This window comes from Vanellus vanellus, assembly GCF_965231255.1.
Source record: "Vanellus vanellus genome assembly, chromosome: 4".
NCBI lineage: Eukaryota > Metazoa > Chordata > Aves > Charadriiformes > Charadriidae > Vanellus > Vanellus vanellus.
The window spans coordinates 16,402,367-16,414,595 of NC_138909.1; the positions used below are offsets into that span (position 1 = coordinate 16,402,367).

The 12,229-nt window shown below is 39.5% G+C and overlaps 1 protein-coding gene across 1 annotated transcript in view; it reads left to right on the forward strand.

Annotated features, from left to right (window-relative positions):
- Nucleotides 1-12,229, forward strand: part of ARHGAP10 (Rho GTPase activating protein 10) — a gene marked incomplete at both ends in the record, with an annotated part of 154,114 nt that overhangs the window by 110,928 nt on the left and 30,957 nt on the right. The window contains one exon of the mRNA XM_082482767.1: nt 3,148-3,298. Coding sequence (XP_082338893.1) covers nt 3,148-3,298 — 151 coding nt within the window. The remainder of the gene's footprint in view (nt 1-3,147; nt 3,299-12,229) is intronic.

Below are 12,229 nucleotides of genomic sequence, written 5' to 3' on the forward strand. Positions count from 1 at the left end.
GCTTCCTAGAAAGCAAAATACTACTCACTGACCTTATCCCAGAAATGAAACTTCTCTACCAATCTGTTGTAACAAGAAGTCGAGAGCAGAGTGAGGTAAAAGAGGGGATGGGCCTGATGCCCGCCTGAGTGCCTTGTCTGCAGAAGGGGACTTGGACTGCCTGCCATCAGCCCAGCACTGTCACTGGGTAGCACTGGGTTGCACTGAGCAGCACTGTTGCAAAACATTGGTGTGCAGCTTTGCCACTAAAAAAATTAAAAGTAGAGGTGATGTGCTTTCCTGACAGTGAAAGAGAGTACTTAGTACCCCAAATTTGTTTTATTAGAGGAGAGAGAACTGTTCCGGGGAGCTCATGATTACCTGCAACTGGTATCACTATGAAGTTAGCTAGTATGTGCTGGACTGCTGCTGTTTGAAGTGTGACTTCACTGCTTTGTTGTTACTTCTCCTGTTTATTGTATAGGGTTTTTTCTCCCCTAAAACAGAATAAACCACCAACCTTTTTTTTTTTTTTTTTTTTCCACATCACATAGCTACTTGCGATTAGAAATCTAATTGGTTTCATACCTGCCTCCAATTCATTATTCTGTTTCCTGTCTGGCACTGAGTATCATTGAGTAGGGATCGCCCGTATGGCTTTCGTGAAGATGTTTTGCTTTTGTGACTGTTTCTCATGCTGATAATTTTAGAAGAGTATATTGAAATATTTGTGAGAGACAAGGAAAAAACGCTTCAGAATTTTACTGCTACCTGTGCAAGTCAGCTAAATGCATACAAGGAAGCTAATCTCTTACAAAGTACTCCTGGGGAATACTTGTTCTTCTCACCATCATTAATTTCAGTGGAGATGTGTGGATAAGGCTGTACAAATAAACACAGCTGTGGAATGTGACATAGTAAACAACATGCTTGAAACCTCTTGGCAGAGAGTTATTTACCAGAGAGCCCAAATGCAACGCTTAGTCCATGGAAAAGATGGCATTTAAAGTTTTGGTACTTTTGAATTTTTTCAGAAGCAAATATTTATCCCTAAAACTGCTCAATCTACCCTTGTATTTACACATAAGGGGGCAGTGTGGTACTGTTAGCCAAGTGCCATGTAGGTGCACATTAGATTTCATTATTCTATGTTGCATCATGTTTTAAGAAATGGCTTTAGCACTCTGAGCACAATTAGAGCTTTGTCGCTGTCTGAGAGTACTGCTGTGTCTATACTGGGGAGAACCAGGTTGGGCTGTTTCCTTTCTTCTTTATAAACATTTTGGTTTTAGAGAGTTCCTTGTACTATTTTGATGCTCTCTTGCAAACCCTTGTTTGTAGGCATGTGAAGGAGTGGGAGCCAGTTTTCTTAACACTAATATGGGAAAGTTCAAATTACATCATTTTACCTCCCCTCAAGAAACATTCACTTACTGGGAAGGAAGATAATATTTCCACTGGAGCTTTCCTTTGCACACCATATGTAGGCTTCTGGCCCACTGCAGCCCAGTTTTGGCAATATGATCATTCTTCCACAGTTTTTTATGGAGAATGGTGTTTCTGGTTATTTTGTACCAGCACAGTCTTCTACTTGCCAGTATGAAACTGATGGTTAAGTGGCTATAAGCCAGGGTATACGTGGGTTCTCGGGTCATCTTATTCCTACACGTGTTCAGAGTTCACAGGCCAGGATATGATGGCATGTAGAGTTTGTTACACTTTTAACATGATGTTTTGAGTGCCTTACCACAGGATGTTATGGCATTTTTCTCACCTGTAGAGTAGCCTGGCTGGCTTTTAGCTCCATGCTGCACCTGACGTATCCTGTAATAATCCAAAAATGTGTTGTCTGTGGCATCTCTTTATACCTTCTGCATGAGTTTCTACTTCATATAAAGCTTCTGCTTTGAAGAATCATTGAGTCTATAATATTTGCTATACAGATACGTGGCAATGTAAATTTGCAGGGTAAAAGAACACTGTATACTGTTTCATTATATTTTGTATTACCGTATTGCGTTGCTGTAAGATGCTGTACAGACACAGGACTTTTCTTGTGTAGCTACTGTTTGTGTTTTTCCTCTATCTGCTGGTTTGTCTTTGATGAAAGCACAGGTTGCCCAGGGAAGCTGTGGCTGCCCCATCCCTGGAGGTGTTCAAGGCCAGCTTGGACAGGGCTCGGAGCAAACTGGTATAGTGGGAGGTGTCTCTGCTCATCACAGGGGAGTTGGAACTAGATGATCTTTAAGGTCCCTTTCAACCCAAACCATTCTATGGTTCTATAAAATATATATTAAGCTAATCTGTTCATGTGAGTCTGCTGTGATCACTTGTAAAAGGCTGCTGTTAAATTGTACACCAGCATACTGATAATCTTCTAGAAGTAAATCAGCATCATTTGACTGTACCTTGTATGTGACAGTTAAAGTAGAAATGCTATTAGATTGAGCAAATCTGCGTCGCTGGTTAATCCAGAGAGAAATGCCATGGTATTTTGTATGGAGTGAGGATAGGCTAATGGTCATGACTCGACAGATAAAATGATGACAAGAAGGAAATCCTTTTTATATGCGTCTTTGTGAATATCATCGTTTAATATAAATGTGACTTAATATGAAATGGTTAACTGAAAAAATTCTCGCATGGAATGTTACTATACTGTCTCTCACTAAAAAACCCTGCCCTCAAAATTTGCCTCTTGCTGTATTCAAGAGTACTTTTTTTTTAATTAAAATGGGTGATACTGTAATGATGTCACACGTTTTGAAAATTAAAATGGGTATTCTGGAAAAATTATAGATCCTAGCTAAAGCTATAAAGCTTTTTGGTTACTGGTTGATAAAGTTAGCATCCCCTTTTTTCCCCTTCCTCCCCAGTTCTTGCTGGCAAGTGTGACTGCAAGTATTTTGTCTTTGGGTTAACCGATTTCCAGCTTGGTTGATGTGTAGACAGTGCTCTTGCTTATTTTCCTAGTATATTTATTTATTTATTTTAAAAGCACTCATTAAGACCCACGGCATACTCCCAAACTTGAAGGAATGGATTTTTGGCTCCTGCCTGCTTTGAATGAAATCCAAAACAAATGTTGTTTGATAATGGTTTACAGTTGCATTACACAGGTTGCTCTTCGTAATAAATAATTAACACCCTTTGTGTTCTTGATTGCAGATTTTCAAAACCCTGCCTGATGCTACTTTTCCTGAGCCAATGTCTATGTCAGTATCTCCTCCAAATGCCCCACCAAGGCAATCAAGAAGACAAGGACAGCGTATTAAGAGGCCTCTGGCTGTGTACAATCTCTGTCTTGAGCTGGATGATGGTAAGATGTTAGTACCAATTTCAGTCTTTGCAGCAGATGGGCTGTGTATCCTATCTTCAGTAGGTGTTTTCATTTCATGTTTCATTTGTATATGTGTGTGCATGTACATGCATGCTTGTTTAATTGCTTTAGAACATGTAAAGAGGCAAAGGGAGTACAGGGAAAGGAGAGCATAGAGAGTACTGTCCTGTGGCATATGTTTAAAAGTAGGACAAACTGTCTTAAATATGCTTTTCCCCTCTAAAAAAGAAGCAGTTCCTATTTCTTTGGAGAAGTCTCTTTGACCTCTACTGAAGATTGCACAGCCATAAGATAAATGGAGAGAGAACTAAAATTAAAGCAAATCTTTTATGAGAAGAGCTAATGCACTCTACAGTTAAATTCATCTGGATTAAAGGCTCAGGTCACCACTGCACTAGAGAATACTAGTACTTCACTTGAATCTTTAATACCTTCATGTAACTATCATTAAATACTTGTAAACTTGCCTTACTGTTGAGAAGCAAAGAAAAAAAAAAATCTTGCTTTTGCATGGAGTCTGCAGTAGCAACATACAGTGGGGCAAAGGGTGTATAACATCTTATATATTCTGACTGTTGGCCAGAAACATAATCATTTTCCTGAAATTTCATTGCTTGGGGGTACGTACAGTACTGAGAAGGCAAGTCAGGGCTCATTTTGTGTTACGGATTTTCTCCACCCTATTCCCTTTCTCCTTCCTAATGTTGTTAGTCAATTGTCGTTTCACATGAAGAATCATGGCATCAGGGCACAAAGTCCATGTTCTTAGAAGTAAAAATAAACAAGAAGATTTTGAACTCCTGCAGTAGTATGAGATTCACTGATGAACTGTCATTAAATCAGTGGTCAACAGTGGTTGATTTCTTAAGGAAAGAGCACAAATACCTACAACAGCTGTTAAGTGCAGGCTTTAGAAATAAACTCAAGACTGTTTATTGTCTCAAAGCCAGTTTTACAGAGAGCCTGCAAGAAATTCAACTCGCCTGCCATCAGGTTTAATTCACCAGAGACATGTAATCTCTGTGCCTTTCTTTTCTTGCATCAAATATGAAACTAAATGCCTGGGCTAGAAGGTGTTTAAGGTGCATCTGCTTAAAAAGCTTAAGCTACGTTAATTTGAATAATATGCCACCAAAAGCTAAATAAGCTCTTGAGCTATATCTGCAATAATAAATCTATCCTCATTTAAAAAAAAACAAAACAAAATTGAAGCCACTCACAGAGTTGTTTACATGTAATTTTGAATGTGAATCCCAGCAGTTCACAAGAAGTACCACTTCTCCAATTCCATGCTGCAGGGTGTGCACTGAGAACCTGACTGTGACCCTAACACAGTAGACAAAGCATTTGATGGATTATTTTTGTTGTAAGATCCAAAAATACAGTGTTACTGTTGAAAACTGTTATAAATGTTCAATTTCTCCTAAATACAGTCCGTGTTTTTGTCTAATTCTGGCATCTCAACAAATAGAAGAACTGGGGTTGTTAAAGGCTGTAATTGTTATATATCATACAGAAATTTGGTACTTGTCTGGGAGTTCTAGTGTGGTAAATAAAGAATAACCTAATAAGTTATTATGCATGGTAGAACTGTGGTGAAGGCAGAATCACAGTGAAGGTGAAATCACGGTTCCAGGTTGTATGGCACTGACTTTCAGTGGGATCTGAAAATAATGTTTCCCTTTGTGAATGCTAAAAAAGTATCCTCTGTAGTGTCTCCGGTTGCCTCTGAAGGTAGCAGTGTTCTCAATCTGTTGTTGCTCAAAACTGGTTGTTGGTAGGTCCCGACTACATGCTAATGTTATTTTATTTGTGTCTAGCCAGATAGTTGTGTCAGTGACATGGTCAGTAGTTGATACAATGGGTGGTTGGCACGTGCGCAGTATACATGGCAATACAGTACCTTGAGCCCAACTGTGTCCTTGCATTATCCGAGGAACTACCCTAATGGATACAAGGTGCATAAATCAGCCAGGCTGACTAATTATCTAGTGACTGAGTAGAGCTCAGCGACTCCAAATATGCGCCGTGGCCTTCAGTTACTTTGTTCTTTGGAGAGGGGGGGAAGGAATAAAAGTGAGCCTGGGCTTCGTTCCATATTTACCTAGTTTCTTGGCAAACAAATGCGCGTTTTATAACTGCTCTTTGGAAGATTTTATCCTGTGTGTGTTTTTAACAGGAAATTAAACATTAAACCCCTTCCCTCCCCCCTCTTTATTCACAATGGCATGAGTTAAGCACCAGGCATAAGCCAGTGTTTTGTATTTCCTGGATATGGCCAAATTATCATAATCTTGTTTTAAACCAAGTAGCTGATACATATTTATATGTAAATATATTTGCAGACAAATATCTTTAAAGTTATTGTAATTATATAAATATTTTCTATGCCTTGAAACTAGAAGTACGTTGGAGACAAAATCTCTCTGCGCTGGAAAACTTCATAAGTGTGTTTCTTTTAGGATTGTTATGCAAACCAGGAAATTGTTAGAAAAGCGGAAACAAGTCTTTAACTATCAGCTGCTCCAGGGAGTTAACAGGCTTCAGAATCCACTGCTTGAATTGGAAATGCAGGGTTCGGGCCAGCTTTTCTTTTTAAAAGCACGTTTGCAGTCGGGAAGCTTCTTGACTGCACACAAAATGTATGCAGCAACCACCCAGAAAGGGCTGTAAGTGACATAAATATTGATAGACATAACTGCTGAAGAACACACACTATGTTTGATAAAAATCTTTATTTTGCCTTCTAGTAATTAGCTGTACTGAGTGCTGATAGCACATAGATTTTCCATGTACACGGCGATTAGATGATTAAACCTATTTGCAAACAATTCGAGTATTATATTTACTACCGTAAGGATGTTCATTTCCTGAAAGACAAACTTAAGTCACAGATGATACTGTCTGTTTTTCTTTCAACTTCTTTCCTCTGTGGTAAGCCAGTTACTAAATTTTCACTCTGAAGTTTTTTGACACCTCAGTGTCTCAAGTAGAACTAGACTTAATGGGGAACTCTGAGCTACTTTCATACGTGGCCTAAACCTGAAGTTCTTGTTTCAGCAAAATGTAGATTTGTCTGAGATTTACATTAGGATAATTTCCAGAGTTTTCTTGCCTTCCAAAATGAAGACATGGGATTTGGTGGTGTGGGTTTTTCTTTGTCATTTTCTGGAAATAGCTTTTTTCTTCTCTATCTCTGCCCCCCCCCCCCCCCCCCCTTCTGCTATCTGAATGAATTTTAGAGTGAATAAAGTAGCAATGCAGAAACTCCTGTGTCTTACAATTTCAGCTATGTGCAAAAAACTTTGTGTTCTCTCTCTTTCTCTCTCTCTCTCTCTCTCTCTCTCTCTCTCTCTCTCTCTCTCTCTCTCTCTCTCTCTCTCTCTCTCTCCCCCGCAGAGAGAGAAGGACTGTTAGCTAGAACAGGGACTTGTTTATCCTGTTCTCCTAAAAATGTCATTGGGTCTTTATTTTCCATTTGGACAGTCAGTATATATCAGAAGAGAGCTCTGTTTATATTTCTTCTAGAGGGCAATGCAGAGTTAGTTTTGTTCCCTCCCAATTTTATTTTAATTTTTATATACTTTTCTCATCTTGTAGCAAAATAAACCGTTTGTTTTGTTTATTTTTTTTCTGTGCCAGAGACTTAGAGATTATTAAACTATTTTGCAGGGCTACTAGAGCAACATGGCAAGAAAAGTCCTGTGTAAGGTAGGCAGTATAACGCAGTCCATCTAAGATGAACAGAGTCAGCTTGAATTGCATAAATCACACCTGGAGTCAAGAAGTGGCTCTTGCATGGCAATTTGTCCGAATACAGAACAACTTGTTTTCTGAACAACCCAAAATATACTTCTTAAGCCACAGTGCTTGCTGATGCTTTATTCTATTTGAATACGCTCTGGGTGTCAAAATTTCTCATTGGCACTTTCATGGACATAGCACACTAGTATCATATGGGGGGCTTCTTTGTTTTGGTTTTAAGGTGTTTGTCTCCTATCCCCCCACTCTGGAACTCAGGAGGCATATGGGGTGTTTGTGATAGCTTTCTGCTGCTGCTGTAAACTAAATATTATATTCACAGTGCTTTAGAAAGCAGATTCTTGTGTAGAATTCCAATAGAAATAAAAATTAAACTTCTATTTAACCCCTTAAAACTTTGTACTAACTTGTATTATGCTCTGAAGTATTTAAGGTAGCCAAAATATGAATGGTATGTTAGTGTTGAATAGGAGTACATCTTTTTGATTATATTTTTTTGTGGGAATTGGAGTGAGTGTCTTAAATTGAGTGATAAATTAATTTGCGTGAACTACTGTGGCATTCTTCATCAAAGTAAATGTGATACATGTAATGGTTTTATAGCTTCCATGCAGTATTCCCTCTCCCTCCTCCTCCCATCCCTTCCTGCCCCAAACAAATAAGTAAAAAACCATAAACTTCACTTGGAATTACTGAACCTAAAGCCTGGATGTTAGAGGAAGCCTTGGATTTATAATGAGGAGACTGGTCTTCAGGGCTGAAACAGCCCAGAGCTGCAAGGTTGCAGGTGTGAAACCTGGCCTTGAACTCTTGCTATTTCTGAATCTGCTGCTTGGAAGTGTTTCTGTAACCTGGCACATAGTAGGGGAAATGGAAAGAAAAGCAGCTACATAGGCATATCAAAAAGCCATACGGGCTTGCAACACTTGCTTACAAAGCTATTGTTAACTGCTGAGCAGAACACACAGTTATGCTGTTACAAAATAGGTGCACCGATATTAGTTGTGAGGGGAAGATCGGGATGATTGCGGTTTGCCATGTGGAATTTAAGATACTCTGTATTTCACCTTGCTGCAAGAATAGTTCCTGCAATTCTGCCTGATCTATCACAGCTTTTTCTACCTGATGGCTCTGAGTAGAATGAGTGCTATACAAAGTAAAAGTCTTTTTGAGCTACTGCCAGTAAAGGTGAAGCTTTTTCTTGGGTAATAGTGGGTACCTATATGGTCCTAGTTTCCTATCAGATAACCAACTAGTGCTTGGAAAGCTTTGGGTCCACAGAAGGTACTTGTTTTCTTGGAGGTATGGAATAGTTTTGGCCCCTGCTTTGTATACACAATATACATTGTATGGCCACTGTTATACCTGTGAGAAATCTACTTGCTACAGCCTACTTGCTGCACAGTTATCTGAAAGCAAATTTAACTGTCATAATGTCGTAAACATCTCCTAACTTCTTTTCAAACGATGTGTGTCAAATCTTCATGGTTGGTGTGTGAATTGCCTTAGTATCATTGCTAGTACTGGTCCGCTTTCAGTACATGAAATCTAGAGGCTGTAGAAATGTTCGAAATAAACACATCCACATGTGCACACACATGCACACAACAGGAGTCAGAGGTATAGAGAAAGGGCATAAGAATAGACTTAAAACTAAAATCTGAATTTAAAGAAGGAATGGGGAGTTCGGGAGAAAGGGTCAGTCTTTCCTTGAGGCCAGGCATTATTAAAAATCTCTATCCTGTAATAATCCATCATCTCTTTAATTCTCTACCTTCTGCACACAGACATGCAAGGGCACATAATACTGTAAGAAGGCCAATTTGGCATGCTAAAAGCCATTAATCCTGGGCATTGGAAATCACTGACGTATCTTTTCTACATGCCAGCTGTGCCCTGGCCAACCTCTGTTGGTTGAAAGTAAATGTTCTCATCCAGCACACGAGAGTTTAAGTAGAACAAAGACTTGAAGCTGTTCAGCTCTTCAGTCAGTTTGCTATAGATGAGAGTGTGCATTTCACTGAATGAGGTGTTTCCTCACATGGCGTGCTCTTGCTTCCCTTCACCGGTGACATGGATGGCAGAGGTGGTCTTGGAGGGAGGAGGTGGTGAACTTTCTGAAAGGCTGGTATGCAAGTTAGAAGATATGATTCCTCTTCCTGTTCTGCTCCCGCTCTGTCAGTGTTTTTAATTCCATCAGAAAAAAAAGTATTCTTGTTCTTCCATTAGCTTCTGGGAGTCTTTATCCTATTTGGTTTCCTTTTTCCCTTTTATTTTCTGTTTTCTTCTTTTGAAAGTTGCACTTAGTGCAGGGTGAATTACATTACTATCACTTCTTTCCTTCTCAGCTGTACTTGCAACTTGCTGAACCAACAGGGAGATTGAAGAAGTACTTAGGGGGTTTCATGGAGGAGTAATAGTGGTGGGACTAGTGTGGCTAGGATTGCAGTCTTATTGAAGACTAGTTGACTGGGGCCAAGCGAATTAGCCTCAGAGACAGTGTCAGTGGGTATCTGTGAGCAAGAAGATGCATGATGCCTGTCAGGTTTGGTTATCCCACTGAGCAAGTGGGTTTCTGTTGCTCTGCAACGGCTACAAATTCACTGATGATGAGTGCGTTCACTTCTTCTGTCTCCCCGGCCATTAACTCTGCTTGGTGCTGCCTGTGTGCTGCCTCCTTGAGCCATCTCCACAGCCTCCCTTCCGCAGTGCAGCTGAGTCCAACCCTGAGCCCTTGCCAGAAGTATTAAAAAATAAAAAATTGCACTTGCAAGACATCTAACGCTGGAGTGTCAGAGGCGTGGATTGTGGTAGAACAATCCAAGCACGGAAGAAAATGTTGACCTAACTACATTGAGGTAGTGAAATCTCTCTTCCTAATTGCTGCCATTTAAATCATCAGCTGGGAGATCAGTAGGTTCCTCAACAAATTTGTCACCTGGATGTTCAGTTAAAACAGCTGATAAAACTTGCTTAAGGACTGCTTAGCTTGTTTTCAGTCGTCTTTTTAATAAGCCATAGGCATCCTGCTTCATCCATCCCTCTAATGAAGCCACTGTTATGGCAAAAGGAGAGAGGTGAATAAAACGAGGAAGGAGGCACAGCTGGGTGTCAGCAGCATACTGAAAATGTTTCAGACTAGCTTTCTTATGAGAGACTCATCACATATACAATGTGAGAGCAGAAAGTTTTTGTCATTATCCAAGCACCACAATGGGGTATGGAATTATCGGTAAGAAACTTCTTTTAATAAGTCGTGGGAAGTAATTGCAAGTGAAGTTAGCTAAATAGCAAGAGAAGAGGAGACAACAGCATGATATTAACTCTATTTCACAGCTCACGAAAAAAGTTTTTGAACATCTTACCTTTTGGAGGTGGAAGGACCCTTACAGAGACATTTTCCAGCTGATCAGTGGCTGAATTGCCAACATAACAGAAAGGGAAACATGGCAGAATATTTCCGTGGACTTCGGAGTTTTTGATGCCGTTTAAGAAGCACTGCTGAATTAGGGAACTTTTAGCCCCAATTATAGCACTGTACCAATTTTTGATCTGCTTTAGTTTTTCCACGGTTATCGTTCTCATTGATTAGAGCTGTTCTGTTGGTAGGTTTCAGTACAGGTCTGGACCATAGGTAAATGTGTTGCCTGGACCTATGGAAACCCAGAACGCTCAGTGCTACCAAAAAACAACTGTGAAAGCTGCGGGACGATCCATTTATCTTACTACTTGTCAGAGTTTTCAGGAAGTAGTTTCAGTTCATCACTGCATTTTTTAGCCATGAAATGAATATGTGGCATCTGGCCAGCCTGGTAAGGCTGGAGGTTGTGTGTGGGTTCCTGCCAAGCAAGCTCTGGTAAAAAATGAGTAATCTCTGAGTTTAGATACTGCTCTTGTTATCATAGTATACACAAATCTAGAGAGAGGAACCCCTCTGCATACTTGTATCTGATTTCTGTTGTGTTTCAAAATTTAATTATGTGATATAAATTAACACCCCAATCTTGTATCCATGGCTCTGTCTTGAACTGTTTTACCACAGCTTGAGGAATAAATTGGAATTCTTTACCTATTTTCGTTTTAGCTTGCTCAGCAAAAGGCTTACCTACAATTCTATGTGTCTTTCAGATTTTATTGACATAAAGAAGTAATCCAAGCAATATTTCTCCTGAATTTTGAAAGAGGACCTGCAGTGAGGGAGATATTTATTGAAATAATTGCTTGCTATTACAGGTTAAGTGTATGTTTAAAACTGAACTTTGCATTTTAGAAATAAACAAAGAAGTATCAAAAAGGAGGAGGGCAGGGGCACGGTCCCAAAACCCCACTTGCCCTTAAGTAAGTTGCAGATGAGCATATTTCTTTCCCTTTCCTAGACCCAACTCAGACACCCACCTTTCTGGCTACAATTTTTGAGTTGCATCAGCCAGTCTTGAGGCAAATTCTGTCTAGTGCAGCTTCCTCCTTTTTCTGACGTATCTGAATCATTATGGAGTTGGGAAAAACAATCTTTCTGTGGGAAAGCTACTTTGTGCCGAAGATACACATGTTTGTACATGCATGCATTTGAAAAATATATCAAAGTCGGTCTTTATCTTGGAAAAAACTGCAGTCAACTCTAATAGTTGTGTTAATTATTTTGTCTGAGAGAAAAAAATAGCTGGCTTAGAGATATAATTCTTACTGCATGTGTTTTGAAAGATAGCATGAAACTGGTGGATGTCTGGGCTGTCTGCTGTCCGTTTGCTCCATGAAAGCTCTATTGGTTTTAAGGTGTATGAGTCTATGATGTCTAAATTTATGTAAGAACTAACTGCATACTAAGGCAGTACTGCAGTGTATAGGATTTGCTACACAATGAGGATAATGGATACTTTTTGATAATGGAATGCAGTAGTATAAAGCTATTTTTCTGGCTGTTTATGGGAATCTGACCTCCAAAGTGCTAATTATGTGGGAACAGTGAAATAACTCCCTTGCTTAGTTTTAGCATTCTCTATGATTATTTTTAACCAAATAATAGATCGTTATTAGCTTGCTTTTATATGATTTCACCTTAGTTGGGGAACTTATGTGTTTAAATAGCACTTTCTGTAGTCTGGAGGTGAGTAATAAAAATTTCTGTTGACCAGTTTCAGTGGTGTGATA